This window comes from Lipophrys pholis (assembly GCF_963383615.2).
Source record: "Lipophrys pholis genome assembly, chromosome: 19".
NCBI classification, from domain to species: Eukaryota; Metazoa; Chordata; class Actinopteri; order Blenniiformes; family Blenniidae; genus Lipophrys; species Lipophrys pholis.
The window spans coordinates 15355134-15372737 of record NC_137647.1 but is presented as its reverse complement, the minus strand read 5'-3'; the positions used below and the strand labels follow the sequence as shown (position 1 = coordinate 15372737).

Sequence of the window (17604 nt, the reverse complement as noted above, 5' to 3'; positions counted from 1 at the left end):
GCTATGAGCTGAAGATGAAGGTTGCACAGTGTACATCATCACAGTAAGGACCATTATTTGGCAACTTGAACGTTTTTCATGCTTGAATTTTGAAGAATCCCTCCATGTGTTAAGTCCAGTGATCCAGAAGATCAGACAGGAGTGTTCCAAGGAGTTTGTAGAGTTTGAACGCTGCCTGAGAGAAAACCAGGACAAACCTACCTCATGCTCACCACACGTCGCTCGTTTTCTGGGCTGCGCTGAAACCGTGGACCTCGGTGGAGTTGGTGAGTATCTTCTGCAAGTGGTCAATTGGATTTCCAAAATCCCAATTATTTGTGCATCTCAAATGATTCAGTAACACACCAAGCATCTTGTGAATGTTTGCAAAGAAGTATGATCATTTAAAATGATATGTACAAATGTCAAATGGATCTAATATGGAATAATATTGTCACAAGATAATAAATAGTGATATAGAGGCTATATGAGATTAAACCCGATAAAACAATCACAAAAATATCTATACAATGCATATTTCAACCTGAATATGTCTTTGGATTATATTTCTGTGCTTCAAGACTTCAATGTAAAGATACACCTTTACATATCAATTATACAATTAGATATCTTGCAAAGTATGGTAAAACTGACCAAGATCACACACGTTTCACTTCTGTGCTTCAATACAAAGTTTAATTGACAAAAAACTACACTAAACATGACTAACTAGACGTATTGGTTGTATGTTTTAAGATATACTATATACCGTGTACCACTTACTTTAGTTTGCTGTGTGCACTGCTCATATTCAAGCACAGTTTTATTTTCTCTTTTTAAAGACAAATGGTTCGATGAGTTAAACTAACAGGCAGTAGAAGATACTTCACTAAAGCAAATGGGCCAAACACTTATGCTAATAAAATATTTACTACAAAAAAACCTACCTATCAATAATTAGCACAAATGTTTTTACTATTGTTCTAGAATTTGTGACGCTAATATAATTAGTTATTTTATTTTAGAAGAAAACACAAAGAGACACTAATGTTACCAAATGTGGTCACTTGCTTGATAAAGGGTTAATTATGCTTCTTGAATATCCATGATATCAATGCTTTGCTTTCCTTTCCAGCTACAAATCCAGTACCTCAGCCTTCATAGTATTTATCTTCTGTCACCGGATTACAACTTTCTTCACATCATCACACGTCAACTTGTCCCAGAATTGTTACAGTATGTTTTGTGATTTAGGATTATTTTCTGTATGGACTTTTGAATACAACATATTTTTTAATAAATTCTTCAACAATGTAAGTTGGATGATTTGTTTAGTAATATTTATTTATTGACTCATTCTTCCACTCCCCATGCCATTCTGGTTTGAACTTTAGGATAAGCTGTATTCATGTCTGCTTGTTCTTCAAAATTGAACTATGTAATTAAAGTTGACATTTGATTCCCATTACTCTTCTAGTGTGGTCCTATGTTGTTGGTTTCTTTGTTGCTTATGTCTATCTCTCTCACCCTTACCCTCGTCAGCTCTGTGTCAGAGTCAAATATTAAGCTGAAAGGTATCGCTCCCCCAGAAACCCAGTCGACTACTCAGTGACTGAGAAGGTGGGAGTCTGGGAAGAATAGCACGGGGGGGAGGTTGTCTACATCTAATCAGCAGGTCCATAGAAAGAAACAGGGAGGCCGATGAGTTATGAACACTGTGACCACCTACCGGAACAGGCATTTTCTGGTTCAATTATTAAAGCTTTGAGGGGAGTAATTGTGAAGAAACGGATTCCTTTCTTTTGAATTGCTGGGTTAGGTCACACTAGATGAGCAAGTTGATCTGTGTACTGCCATTTATTGTTTTTAGGGCAAATAAGTCAAGTGTACTTCAAAGATGAAACCGCAGATTGTATTGAAGATACGGCAACATTACATTCAAAGCACATCACCTAGCAGTCACTGAACAAAAAGTAAGAGAGGAACTCTTCTAATACCACACAAATAAGTTACATTCACAATAACATCACTGTAAAAACACTGAGTCGGTTATCAGAGTCAAACATAATGTCAAATGAAAGTCACAGGCTGTTGTCAATCACTGGCATCTAAATGAAACAAGTATCACTAATCCTATTTTACTCTGCACCACATTGTGAGTCTGATCCCGATGCTTTAAGCAACACTTGCTATCCAACTTAAATTGGGAGGCTATTTTTATTTAGACCTATGTCGTGGCACATAAATCTCATGCTACAGTTTAAATACTGGTTGATGATCACAGAAGAAGGTACAAAGTATCTACCTAACAGCATTTAATATAATCTTTTCAAGAAGAAAATTATTACAGAAAGTGACTACAACAATTAAACAGTCATACACACACTTGGTTTTGAAGTACTTCATCATGTACCCATGTCCTAATTTGGGGCTTGATAAGATATATTTAAGGGTTGTAGTTTACTGCTCAGTTTTCCAGTAAATACATTATAAAAAAAGAGAAAGCTAAAGCAATAATCACTTATACAACCCTGTTTTCGCATAAGGCTTTTCAAATGACCCTGTACCTTTATTTACTGTTTAAATGCTTTAAAAAACTGTATTATTTGGTCCATCATATAGCTGTCATGCATTATCAAAAACTAAGAATGTTGCGTGAAATTACCATATTACAGCAATAGTTTATTTTCCTTTGCATTGTTTTTTTTCTTGAAGTCACTGGGCAACTTAAATGATCATATTCAGCACAATATCCTGAGTTGTGGCTCAGGTTACATAAACACACACACTAACCTGAGAGCAATTGTACTCCAATCAATATACAGTAGTGTATACATTGCAGTCATTCTCGCACAATAAGCACTAATCCTGGCAACTCAAAAGAGGTTACGCAACACATTAATTTATCTTAGACCCTCAGCTGCTCATATGACCTGCCAAGACTTGTAATTACAAATGTGTAATTTGATTGATGAATTCGGTTTTAGCAACCAGTAGTTATTGTAGGTAATTAATGATCTTTTAGATATTGAAAGCTATAATAAGGGTCTCAATCTATTTGGGGGGGGGGGGGGGGGGGGGGGGGGGGTGTCATGTGGTACATTAATACAAAGAGGGATCTTTTATGTTGGACATTTACAGTGTTTGTTTTTCCAGCATGTGATCTTACTGATGGAGGGTGTGAGAACATTATGCCAGTCTGCTGCAAAGTGACATTAAGACTGTATCTGACTTATGGCAATGTTAGCCTGTGATAAAAGCTCAGAAGTGTGTTGGGGCATACAGTGTATCAAGGAGAATGGTCCCGCAAGCATGTTGATGGACAGACTCCATTAGCTGCATCTCTGAGGTGAAAGGTGGAACGGGAAGGGGGAAAGGGTGACAGTTTATAGGGGTCAGGAGGTAAAGTAGGAGTTCTGCATGGAGTAGAGGCGGTCAATGGGGTTTCCCACTCGTCCTGCCAGGAGCCCGCTCTCCCCTGCTGCTAAGAGGCAGTCGCCAAGGTGTCCAAGGCTTCCATCGCTGTCCAGGTCATGAAACACTGTTTCCGAGTCTGCAGTGAAAGTGAATAAGAAGGGGGACACCTGAGTTGTGCTGCGATTCTTCCAATAACAAAAATGTAAAAGGAAAAAAAAACAAAAACATTCAAGATCATGACAAAATAGTTGATTGTTGGGAGAGATTCTCCATTTTGAACTTGCTGGTTTTACATCTTGTCTTACCATATGGGTGAAGCTGCTCACTACTCAGCTGTGGGGGTGTCAGCCCATGTCGAAATGCTTCTCCACCATAGATGTTAGGGTCCAGAGAGAGTAGCTGTTGACGTGGTAGAGATGGATATCCCAGCATCCCATCCATGCCATGGGTACTAGATCCATCTGTGTGAAGAAAAAAAACATTTGAGTCATGAATTTAATTTCCTTTCTGTTTTTTCTCTCCCACAGTTTCTTTACCCTCGCTGTCATCATTGCTTTGTCGACCCCCTCTGCTGGGTCCTCTCCTGGTCCCCCCGAGTTGCTCTTGCTCTTGCTGTTGCTGCTGCTGTTGCTGCTGTCGGCGAGCTATCTTTTTCATCTGAGGCACAAAATAACCTCATAATTTTAACCCTTTGTGCTGGTGCTTGGAAAGAAACAAAAAAAGTCTTCAGAAAATTCACAAAAGCTAACCTTGGCTCTCTGGTTTTGAAACCACACCTGTACAACACGTACAGTTAGCCCAGTCTCAGCAGCCAGCGTCTCTCTCACCTGCAAGTTAGACATTTTTTAGATAATTTCTAAAGCACATAGTTGGCAGGGTCAAACATAACTTGATCAACTGCAGTGCAGACTGACACCTAGAGCCAAATACAATGGAGTTTGAAAGGAGTATTTTGTGGCATACATTTCTCCTGATAAGACCAGCGAATCCACCCACCTTGCGGCAGGGCTTTGCTGACACTTCAAAGGAGGCCTTGAAAGCACGCCGTTGTTGTGTGGTCAAGATGGTGCGTGGTCTTTTTGAGCGCTTGTGCTCCTTGCTCTCATCACCACCTTTCCCACTCCCAGAGCCTCCACCACCATCCTCATCCTCACTTTTCACTAAGCACAGAAAGCAGACTATGAAAACAGTTGCACCCACCTTTGTGGGTATGCGCTCAGTCTTGGGACTTGGTGAATATCTTATCAAATGAAACAATTATAAGGAGGTTCAGTGCCAATTTGTTTGTTTTTGCTGGAGATTTTGGTTCTGATATGGGGATAACTGTCAAATAGATAAAGCAGGGAGCATCTTTGAATGTCATACATCAAAATCCATCCAAGCCCTATTTCAATATTTACTATCACATACCAATCTTCAGTAATTGCTTCTTTATAGATTTTGTGAAAGATGCGATTCACTTTACATTAAAAATATGAAGTCATGAATTGCAGTTTGATGATCTCTTGTAGTAAAACAGGATTTGGACTTGCTGCACATGAGAAAAGCCTAACTATTGTTTGGGACAGGACACACTAATACTGAAGCAACTTTACCTGATTCAGTCGGCGTGGGACTAATAGCAGCCAGCATTTCCCTCTCTTTTTCATAATCCATTCGACAGAGCAGCTGGCCTTCTTTCAGCACAAACTCATCACCTCTCTGCAGCCTGCGTTCACACTCACAGCAGCTGAAGCATCCCAGGTGGTACACCTGGCCTAACACGCGCATTATCAGCTCAGAGCGTCCGATGACCTGCAGACAGGCACTGCACTTCCTCACAAACAGCCTGGAAATGCAGAGAAACATGCAGACACAATACGTTTAGAAACACCTTAACAGTACAGCATTGCTCAGTGGCAGGTGAGTTGAGGTAATTAATGATGGAGTAACAAACAGGGAGATCTAATACATTTACCCTCAGCTCCAATGATTCTGGAGATTAGCACAGTCTCTTAATTAAAGGTCGTATAAGCATTACCCAATTCACAGCGCAACAAGGTGAACATCTGTTGAGAAGAGCTACAGTAGTCTGTGATTCAAGATTGTATTTTCTTTTCTCCTTCGTGACAGTAGGGGGCAGTAGTTAGCCTATGATAAGAGATGCCTGTGGCAAGTCTTTCTCTTTTAAATCATTAAATGTTGGTATCTGTTTGACAGGGTCGAACTCCAGTTCATCCAGATACCACCCACAACTTTATAGAACCTTTTTAAAAAGTCGATGTATATAATTTAAATGGTCCATCACTTTTCCCCATGACCACTTTTCTCCTTTTGTCCCTCCATCTCTCCTCCTGTGTTTTGTTATAACCCTTCACTTTCTCTCCTGCCTCTTCACATCCCTATTCCCATTCACAGGGCCTAAGTCTCTACCATTAAATTCCTCTCAAATCCCTGCTCTTGCACTTGGTTGCCTCCCCCTCCTTCCACAGTATTTTCTGCCAGCATTCCCAGTTCTCCCTCATGCCCTCCCAGCCTGCCTCCCCAGTTCACCGAAACTAATAAAGACAGGATTAATTAGATTGTTATTTAAACAGTGAGATGGCCAGACAGACGCTGTAAACTCATAACCAGGGATTGGGGATAGCATGGGGTTAATCTCTCTCCTCTCACTTATGCACACGCAAACACACAAAAACAGGTACTCTCTCACACCCACATGCATGCACACGCACAGCCATGCACACACACATTTGCACATACCCACCCACTGTGTTTCAGTATACCTAGTCTAATTTTGGCAAGTTAACCGTGTCCACAATACCTTTGGTCACCATGGTGTGAAACACCTTTGATCAAATGTTACATTGAATCATCAATAAATCACATTAACAAATAGGCAGGGCGATAAAAAAACACGCTGTTTGATACAAACAGAAAGGGCACCACAACAAAACACAAACCTGCTTGAAAAAGGAAAGAAGATGGGGGGGATGGAACAGGGGGAGGAAGGGATGAAGGCTGAAGTGTTGACGCTCCCTGACTGAGTGATAGGAAGGTGTTGCTGCCCAAATCTGGAGTGTAAAGAAGGAGCCAGGTCTGCACATTAGAGCTCCTAATCGGTGATTCTGTCCCAAACGCAGCTGCTACAGCTAATCTTTCTCAATCCATCTGCCAAACACTCCCCAAATTCCCCAAATGACAGTGTCGCTAACTTAACGCCACAAAGCAAACGCAAATACTTCTATATGCTACCCCACACACGTCTAATATGTCCGGGCCTTGTGCTTAACTGATTAACTGTCTCACCCTTTCATTTTACAGCGATTTTTCCACCATGCATTGTTTGCAGGAACCCTCATGCCAATATGGTATCTCATAAATATAGTCCTCAACACACTCTGTGTGGCCTCGGTCTTCATTTGAATACATGTTTTTTGCATCCTAAGTACTTCCTTTCACTAGTAACCATATACAACATAACGGAATTGTCAGGATTGCTTGACATGATGGCTGATGATGTTGGTGGTTAAGTCCCACAGTCCCTAATCGGGGTGTACACAGCACGGTAGGAATTTACTCAATGCGGCAAATGAAGGCAACTTGGGGCAACTGCCACAGAGGGGGGTCTGTAAGTAGATCAGTCTAATCCCCCTAATAGAAGTATCATTCACACATGGCCCTGACCAGGGTGCAGCTTTCCTCCCCAAAAAAATCTCTATGGACATGATGGAGAAAGGGCAATTGTGCAACTGAGGTCAATTTGGCTTTACTTAATACTGTATACACATACTTGTCAACCAGTTGTATACACAAATTGTGACTATTAAATCTGACTTTCCCTCTAAAAACTGCTTAGTGGAAATTTTTGCATTTTGAGTGTTATTTTTTTTTAAATTTCAACACAAAAAAGTACAAAAAACTGATTTTAAGCAGTTGAGTTGCATTGAAGTCCAGCTGTGCAAAAGTCTTTGGGAAAAATGTGGATCACAGATTTAAAAGACTTTCCTTTCACGAGATGGTAATATTCATGATATATACTGCACAGAAATGAGATGCTCGGGTACACAGTAGACTGAAAAGAAAGCTCAAACTTGCAAGCTGTACAAAACCTCAAGAAGATTGGCTGCTGGCAAGTTCGTGTTCAGTGTCATGGATTTTGAAGGGTTAGGGGGCACAACTAATTACAAGCTCACTGATTATGAGATCAAATGCAGAGAGGGAGTAAAGGTGCTTTATTGTAAGTGTTGGCATAATCACGTCTTTCCTTTTTGCTTTATTGCCAATCCCAGACATGCAAACAGAGTAACAGAATCTTTGTCATCTCCCTAAGCTGTGTCATGTGGCTTTGTTTTGCCTCCGAGGTCTGACAAGTATGACATTGTCTGGACTGCAATACAATCATACCATAAATATGTATGTGCCTCGGAGCAATTGCAGTTGTTGTGCTTGTTTTCACAGCTGATGATTATTGATACAGGAGCAGGTATTGTTATACTAACTCTGAGATGTGACGCTCCACCAACTCTACCTGGGTCAAATCAGTGGTACACATGTAAGAAAAGGATCCTTATTCTAATAAAGCTGAGTTTCATCTTCAAACTGCTGCTCCTCAGAGACTGGCCACTCATCTGCTGCTGCCATTGAACCTTCTACCTGGTCAACAATTTATGATGCATTTCTTATTCATTTCATCGTGTTATAATGGGTTTAAGATGCACTAGTTTTTGTACCCAACCTACTTATGACTGAAGTCTGTCAGATACAAATGGGTCTTACCTGGAAATGAAGGTACATATAAACATCCAGGTGAAAGATGAAAAAACTAAACAACAAAAAACAAATGAATGCATCAATCTTATTTTTAAGTTGTATTTTTGTTTAGCATCCATTTCTAAGATGCGTGCCTGTGTTGTGTAATTTTGCGTGTGTGAGGTTGTGTGTGCGTGTACGTGTGTGTGTGTGTGTGTGTGTGTGTGTGTGTTTGGCGGATATTGCTCTGTGAAGCAAAATGGCTCAGAGCCAGGGTTCAGTAATCACATCATCTCCTTTTATTAAATCTCCCTGCACTGCTTCTGTGTTATTAAAATCTCCCAGCATTCCCCACGATACTTGCTACCCTGCCACCACTCAGTAGTCACACTCACACAGAAATACACACATGTATTAATGATGAAATATATACAAACACAAGTATAAGTATATATATAGATATATATATCTATATATATATAGATATATATATATATATATATATATATATGTGTGTGTGTTTATTTCTGTGTGTGTGTGTGTGTGTGTGTGTGTGTGTGTGTGTGTGTGTGTGTGTGTGTGTGTGTGTGTGTGTGTGTGTGCGTAGCACATAAACACAGAAAACAGACATACACAGGCCACAGTAAGTGTAAACACAGATAAGGTAACTGAGTACAAACATCAATAAAACACTGACAGATGCTATCATTTGTACACCATGACCGTCCATGCGTCAATAAAGTTGAATCATGCAGTCCACTTGTTTCATGGGTGTGCTTCAAAATTTGGAAATTGTCTGTACTGTCTTTATTAGATGCTTTTTAATGTCGATGTGGCAGACAGTGTATGAATTACATATATGAGGAATTTGCAGACCTATTCTCACAATTGAACAGTTACATGGCATGACTTTCGCTGTAAATCATTCACAATTGTAACAATAACTAGCTCCACATGAGTGCAACATTAATGGTTGTAATATTCTAGTCCTAACTTTTGGGAAGTAACAACCTGCATGATATGCATGGTCTACATGATATATGACTTTGGATGTGTGTGATCTACACCTGATGGTACCAAGAATGAATGCTATGTGTCAGGATATAGATGTGTGTTTGTGTGCATGAGTGAGTGGGTGTGTGTTAGTTTAGATAAAACAGTTAATCCCCAGGCCACCAGAACGCAATATCCTGTCTGCCCGTTTCTCATTTCCTGTCTGTCTCTGGCGGAGCGGGAAGCGGTGGGGAGGGGGTGGCGGGGGACAGCGGGACCCGTTGCCCCAGAAACAGGAGATACAGCCGGTCGATTTAAGGAAAGTCTACGTCGATCTCAGTATCTCTCCCTCTCTGGTGCGACCCCCTATTCGCACTCTCTTTTTTCCACTCCCTCTCTGCTTTTATTATCTCAGATTTAATAAAGCCGAGGCGAGCAGCTTGTTCTGCCATGAAACATTTATTAGCTGTCTGTTATAAAATTGTTGTGGGGGAGGAAAGATGATGGGGTCTCATCTCACATTATGCAAAAACAGTGGCAATATTACCCCCTCGTGCCACCCCTCCACCCCCTACCCCACCCAAAACCCCCACTGCTTGACTTACACACACTCTCACCCAGACCAAAATTTGCCCCTTCCTGGGACTGTTCCCTTTGGAAAACCCAGAGACCCCTTCTTTTTGCCATCTTCATTCTTTCTTGAACCCCTTACTCTATCATTAGGAACCATTCCTCATGTTGTTACATCTATACCACTAAATGATTACACAAAACTTCACCATTCCCACTTTCTTTTCATCTGGAATACCACCGATAAGTGGTAGGTGAAGGCATTATGCCTGTTGAGTGAAGGAATCCCAAAATATCAGTGCAGCGAAGAATCACCTGAACCCATGAGCTGAACAGCTTCCTTTCACTTGCAGACATTTAGAAATATATTCTTTATATAATTCACAAAAAGGTGTAGAGTTTTCACTCAGCCATGATTTATTTCCGAGAAGATGTTCCCTTTCCTAATTTTTCTGGAAAACAAATTGTTGTAGTCTTTTTTCTTTTCTCTCTTTCAAAAGTTTTTTCATGAGTGGCAAACTCCTAACAAACCTAAAAACATGTTATTTTATTCACTGAATATAGTCTTAAAAGGATGATAGTTTTAATATTCACATTTTAATTCATCACTGTTGAACAAGACGCACCTGACACTTCTGAGGATTTGTGATCTTTCTGATTTATTATTGCATAATTCTCTTTAACAGTATTTCACTGCGGCCTGGTGTCAGGCCTGTCATCACAGACAGTCAGAGAGCGGGGCAATTAGCACCATGCCCAATCAGCCTCCCCACCATCTCCTCTCATTCCCCTCTTGAGACACAAAGAGGCGCTGGGGGGGGTGGGGCGATTAAGAGAAAACAAGGGATAAACGGAGAGATAAACTGTTTGGTGTCATCGCTGCTATCAATCTCAACGAGAAGGAAATGAGGTTTGGAATAGAGAAATATTATTACAAAGCAGACAGTGATGAACGAGGCAACAGATAGAAAGACAGGGAGAGAAATGGTTTGTGGGGTGGAGGTATAGACGGGAGAAGACGTAGAAGAGACTGTTTCCATCCTCAGAGTCAGGAGTTCTCTCACATTATTGTACTGAGAGGATCTGTTTTTGGGCCATTAGTGTTGGGCTCACATATATCTCCCTCGTCAAGAAAGGATGATTTCATAACTGTGGCGACAGGGTCTCCTTCTCTCTGTATGCCATGAGAGGGTCTGTAAACTTAGATGTAGTCTCAGTGCCCTCCACCCTACAGAGTGAGGTATTAAACTCAAGGTTTAGTGAATATCCACCCTGGTGACCTGTTTTTCACAGTGCTGAAGCTGCCTTTATGGGGCTTACAAGGGAGCTCGCAGGCTCCGAGCAGCCAGACTACCCTCCTTTCTGTCGGGGCTCAGCACTATTGAGTAGGGAGGACTGGTCTTAATACTGGTCAGCTTGGCAAGATACCATAATAGCAAGCCATTGAGTAAATGACAATGGCTGTGTAAAAACAGCAAGACAATAAAGGTGAGCATTATTCCCTGCACGGTCATCTTCTCATCCGATTATCTGCTTTGATCACTTTAAAATGTTTTAAAATCACAATTATATTCCAATTTCAAGAAATGTCAAGTAAATTATAGATATCAAGTAAAACATTTGAAGCTACAGAAAAACAAGGCATTCAAATGTCTCCCAAGTCTCATTTGGACCTTTAAAAAACTGTTGCTCATTAATACCCCGGCTTCCTCTCTGGTATATGCTTTTCTTTTTCCCAAAACTTTGGACTGCTCAGCCTTTTTTGGCTGGAGAAGTGACGTACTGTATGTGTGCATAGAAACACTCGTACGGGGATGTGTGTGTGTGTGTGTGTGTGTGTGTGTGTGTGTGTGTGTGTGTGTGTGTGTGTGTGTGTGTGTGTGTGTGTGTGTGTGTGTGTGTGTGTGTGTGTGTGTGGGGAAGTCTGATTCTAACGCCTCATGCTGAACATCTGGTCCATAACAGGATGGAGATCCAAAGAATTTCTCAAGGTTTCAAAACAAAAATAAATCCACAAGAAAAATCCACAATCCACAAGATGCACATGAGTTGATTGTGTCTAAATCCCCTCATTTCCATAACAGATTGAGACGAGGGAAACTCAAAACTGGCATTACTGAAAAGATATACCTCGGTTTTCTCTTTATTTATTTAGTGGTAGCACGGTGATTGTTTATGTACGATCTTGAGGAGCTAAACTCAAGCCCGTATTCTAAATAGTGATTAATATGAGTGCTGAGGTCACCTTCTAGGATTTGGGAAAGCCACGCATTGTCTTTCTGAACAACATGCTGATAAATGGAATATAATTGAAGAAATGCATCCTTCAAAAATATTAAACATGCAAATGTTAGATAAACTTTTGCCTTGGAGGCAGAGTAGTCCAGACGAATTGAAATGGGGGATGGGTCACATTTCAAAATGAGATTTGTTTCCTCATTTTAATGGATAGACATTCACATGTTGTTGTTTATGTTGTTGTTGTTGTTTTTTTAAACAATTCTTAGTTGCATTGATCACCTTCAAAATACGTAAACTCGTCCTATGTTGTATATACTTTTATTGCACATCAAATAAGCAAAAAACATGATAGGGTAATGGTACTGTACAGCGTGTTTTATATTTAAGCTCAGAAGAAGTCAGGGAGGAGAACCCTGCCTTTTCTGTGTGCAGGGTGATCTAATCAAGCAAAGAATGACTGAAAAAATATTTGGACAATTCAGAAATACTGCACGCGGAAGATATGGGAAACATCCCAGTATGAGCCGAAAACCCTGTGAGATGCTGCCTTACCATGAATGCATTTCATCTACTCATTCTTAATTAACATAAATAATTTAATTATTGACATGCACAGAAAATGTATCATTGTTTACAGACAATGGGAAAAACAATCTGCCTTTGCCTCTATAAAACAGATGGAACCATAATAAAATCACAATACTTCAAGTATTCAGGGTTTTTTTTTTTTGTTTAATGCTAATAATTGTACCAGTCTCTCTAAAATTCTTCAGCACAATCAAAATTCTTGGACATGGCTATCTGTTACAATCCACACACCTGCTGTAGATGGGGGAGAGTATGTAGTGTAAGGCGCTGATGGACAGACTGCAGGGAAAACAAGGAGACATTGTTGCTGATCTGCTGAAGGTCACAGGCATCACTGCGTGCCAAGTCTGGCACTGACTCACATAACAAGGCAACTATCCATATGCAACGTATAGGGGACTAAATCAACACCCTGGCGAATGAGATGCTCACTATTAATTTGCATCTGCGATTATAGTCATTACACAAAAAGAATTCTCTCACTGCAAGTGAACCGATTGCTTCATTTAAGGTGAGCCACTGCCTCCATGTTTCCCACTCATTTTTCCAGATAAACGTCACACAATGATTCTTTCATCAGCCAGTTTCTCCCTCCCTCTCTCTCTCCCTCTGTCTCTCTCTCTCTCTCTCTCCTCCAGATGTCAGGTACAGTGGGAGAGTCTGTGCTGCTGGATGCCGTCTGACACTTTTCAAAACAATGATAACAAGCTGCACTCTCCCTCTTAAGCTGTACGTCCCCCTGAGCCCTCAATGCAGGCACATCCACTGAGTGCAGCGCACACCAAAAAAACCCAAGCAAAAATGCAATATGGCCTCAGAAATGTGCATTGTATTGAATCATCAGAGAGAAAGAATAATTTCATTTTTCATCTTCCAAGTGTTTTACATAGTGGTGTATAAAAATGTGTGGTATGGTTTGAATGCCACGATTGCATCATAAGCTGTTGGAGCTACAATTTGGTCTAATGTGAACATCAATATGGTGTAACTGAAACCAAATATTCAGACAACCATCATAACAAGAAAAATGCACCAATAGGGGCGGGGTTCTACCTGAGGTTTTCTGGCTCTTACTCTATCCACTCTATCACAACATAGATCATGGCACTATGCACTTAATGCAATTTACTTAACGTTTTTTTTTCTATTTTTGTTTTTTAGATGTACCACCTTTACACTTGGACAAAATACTTAAAATCTAAAGGTTAGTTCAGTTTGTTTACCTTTTGCGTCCATAATACAAACAGTACGACAATTGCAACACCTGACATGAAAACTTTGCAGCTCTTTTCCTGATTTAAAATATGTGGTTTGACATACAATGTTGGACACGAAGTCCTTGTCGGACTAATCAGACTTTTGTTTTTGAAGTCAAAACTTGTTTTCATATTTTTTTTTCAAAAGTTAAATCAACAACACCTAAACGTTTTCATAATAGATTTCTGGCTGTGTGTGTGTGTGTGTGTGTGTGTGTGTGTGTGTGTGTGTGTGTGTGTGTGTGTGTGTGTGTGTGTGTGGGTGTGTGTGTGTGTGTGTGTGTGTGTGTGTGTGTGTGTGTGTGTGTGTGTGTGTGTGTGTGTGTGTGTGTGTGTGTGTTTTCTCCATTGCTTCCCAGCAAAATAATGTCGATGGTCAAAATTTTCAATGGGACATGAATTGAATTGCCACAGAATGTTTTCCTCCTTCAGCTCGCGATAAACTCGAGTCGTGCGTGTTTGCGTGCGCTCTTACTTCTCATAGTCGTGTTTGCAGTACAGCAGGCGGTCCCTGCAGTAACAGGTCCCGGTGAGCGCGCTCAAACACACGGCGCACTTCACGCAGGTCTCGTGCCAAGACCGCTCGTTCACGCGCAGCAGGAAACGGTCGGCGATGGGGGACTCGCAGCCCGCACACACCTCCCCCCCTCCTCTGTACTCTGGACCTGAGGGGAGCACATCAGTGCGGGGACACAGAGAGAAGGCCTGAACCAGAGTCCGGAAAACACTCATCAGTCCAACCCTGTCCACTGCGCTGTAAATCAACATGTATGATGTGAAGAATATGAATTGTTTCACAACCTTTGGGAAGTGATGGATGTTAAATCGGTTTTATTTCGCTTGCTTTCTACAATCGGCGTCTGAACATGATTTTTTTTTTTTTTAAATATAAATTCCAGATAAATTGAAGCTATAGTGCTCCAATTACAAATTTGAATGAATATGATAAAATATTGTATTATTGGTACACATTTCTGAATCGGGGGAAAAACAAACCACGTTGTTTTCACCACTGCCATCTAAATTCAGTTACTTTGTCATTGAAATTGTCATCATCTTCATAACAAAGTGTCATAAGCATGAGAAAGTTTGAGTGACACACTGGTGACATATAGCCAAGTTTAATAATTGGAATATTATATAATATACACAAAGCGTATTGCATTAATAGAAAAATCGAAAACTTATTCTGTCTTTTAAGTCCTCTCTGCCGTTTTTAAAATTGGTATTATTTAGTTTTGACAATTAAGTGAATTCAATGGCGATGTTATTTTGTGTCAATATTATTACCTACAGCTCAAGTGCTACAATAAACTCGATCTCCCCTTATCACCGCCATAAGTTTGTTCAAAAACTTTTGTATCCCGATGTGACGATCTGTTAAGATATGAGTTCAAGCCGCCTTTGTCCTGATCATCAAACTGCTTTTTAACACTCACCAAAAGGCGTGGAGGATGGAGGCTGCTGCAGACAGGACTGCTGGCTCTCCTCTGTTTTCATACCTTCTCTCCTCCCCTCAGTGTGATCGCTAAAGACACAAAAATCCACAATTTCTTTTTGGATAACCAACAACAGTGAACCCAGAAAGAAACAAATAAAAAATACGTCAATGGCTGAGATGAAATGTCGAACGATGGAGGCTGATTCTCCTCAACAGCCATTCAAATTTATTTATATTCACCTCCGATTTATAATCACTTCAAGAGAGATTTTAAATTTTACTAAATTTGTAGGCGCACACCTTGAAATAAAACAAAAGAAAAAAAAGGCAGAGTAATGTACTCAATATGAATATAATTCCATAAGAAAAGAAAGGAAAATATCCAAATAAAGTGTTTTTTATTTGCCACATCAAAGTCCTAAATGCAGCTTAAAAATAAATCTGTACAGGCCAGGCTTTAACTATGAATCATCAGTATTGAAATTCATATATTTCTTTCAATAAACAATAATAAAACGCACAGTGAACGCACCAAAATCACACACACACCAAATTCTCTGAACAAAAACGCGCGTCTTTCATTTTTAGTTTTGGAAATGTATATATTTTATTTCAAGGGGGGGTCATATTATTAAAAAAATTTATTGCCAATTTGCATTGAATATTTTTAAAATCACAGTTAATGTTTGCTAAAAAAAATAATAATTATGAAACATATAATAATGGTCAAAGCAATAAAGTTGATATAAATTTCGTTTAAAAAAATCCCCACCAAATCCGACATATTTGAAATTACAATAATCAAGACAAGAATATCTTCATTTTTTTTAATGTTACCTTTTGACTGTTGTAGGCAGTGTCGTATATGGGTGAGTAAATGATTATATGATGCTGTCTGTAGTATGACGTCTGTATTTTATACATTGCATTTGGCCTGTTTATTTTGAAACAAAAGTGTGTCTGCAAGCAATTTTATTTATTTATTTATTTTGAATTTTCAAGGCCTGTCGGGTGAGCCTTTCAGAATAAATAAAATTGGCACATGCAGTAATTAAATAAAACAAGGCAATTATGTAAATACAACTAATCTGATCTGGCTTTTTTCCTAACTGCCGGTTAAATATACTAATGTCATATATGTCTAATGCACACCTTGGACAATAAGAACCTGGGTAAATATCCTCAGAATTGTTTATTTAAATGATAATAATAATAATAAAAAAAGCCTGGCATATCACCTTGAGTTGCAATTACAGGAAATACAATTAATTTATTTTATGAGATCATTATTAATGCGCCATTGAACATTATGTTAACAACGTTTATAGTCAAATATTGACCCTGCTTGATATGGATGTTGTAACCATTTTTTTCTGCTCAAGATAATTTTATAACAAGCAGTTTACTGTGCTTGTTTATTTTAATTGGAGTAATAATGTTCATGTTGTGAAGATAAAGATGACTATGTCGGGTTATTATGCATCACGTCTGTTTCGATGGAACAACTGGACAGGACAGCTGCAGCAATCAAAACAGGAATAGATCAGTGATTGTGGTAATTGTCATATAATTGTCAAATAAACGCATCATATAGGCTGCACAATTATACAAATTATTTAAAACCTGTCGTAAAACCTGCTTCTCTTTGATAGCGTTTTGACATTTTTGGTGGCACTGCCGCGTCAAAGGGTACGTCACAAAACTTGAAGACAGATTTGTCATTCTTGATTTGTTCTCAATTTACCTGAACATTTGTCAAAATACACAGTTACCGTGACACCACTGGCACGGAGGCGCAGAAACACAATGTTTTTGTAAATCAGCAGGCTGCCTGCACTGACAACCTGTTCTTGAGTTGCGGAGTCCTACCTTGACGTGAAACACACTCCTCCAGAAATCTCGGTTGGCAACATTTAAACCAGGGCAAACTTTCGGCTGGAAAATGAAGGCAGGTGTTCACAGATGGTCCACCTGTATCTCAGCGTGCGGCGCGCATGTTGCCTATGGTAAGAATCCAAAGACCATGATGACCCAAAGTACTGCCTATTGTCTCCGGTGTTCTCCGGCAGCCGTGTGTGCGCTCTGTCTTGTTTTGTGCGTAAAAAGGCGCAGAGGGAGGAGATGGACAGACAAGGAGGGAGGGAGAAGGTGCGGAAGATGATGAGGGGAGACGAGCGATAAAAGCAGCCTATTGATAACTCAGAAGGGGAGGATCTTTTACATTTGTGTTCAAGGTTAGACAGAGATTTAGAGGGGCGCATTCTGAAAGGTGAAGCAGCTTGCAGTGACATATTAATCCTCCCAATAATGGAAAACATTGATTCTGTTATTAGCATTTCACTATATCATTAGATTGTACTTTTTGTTTGCGAAAATTATCAAAAGAAC

The 17604-nt window shown here is 39.9% G+C and overlaps 1 protein-coding gene across 1 annotated transcript; it reads right to left on the bottom strand.

Annotated features, from left to right (window-relative positions):
- Window positions 1–3374: 3374 nt before the first annotated feature.
- Window positions 3375–17129, bottom strand: lmx1al (LIM homeobox transcription factor 1, alpha-like; the record flags this gene model as incomplete). Its single annotated transcript, XM_080488306.1, has 9 exons — window positions 3375–3532; window positions 3702–3857; window positions 3933–4053; window positions 4146–4223; window positions 4393–4556; window positions 4992–5224; window positions 14251–14440; window positions 15215–15303; window positions 17086–17129. The coding sequence occupies 9 exons, from the start codon at window positions 17127–17129 to the stop codon at window positions 3375–3377; spliced, it is 1233 nt and encodes a 410-aa protein (XP_080344432.1).
- Window positions 17130–17604: the final 475 nt, after the last annotated feature.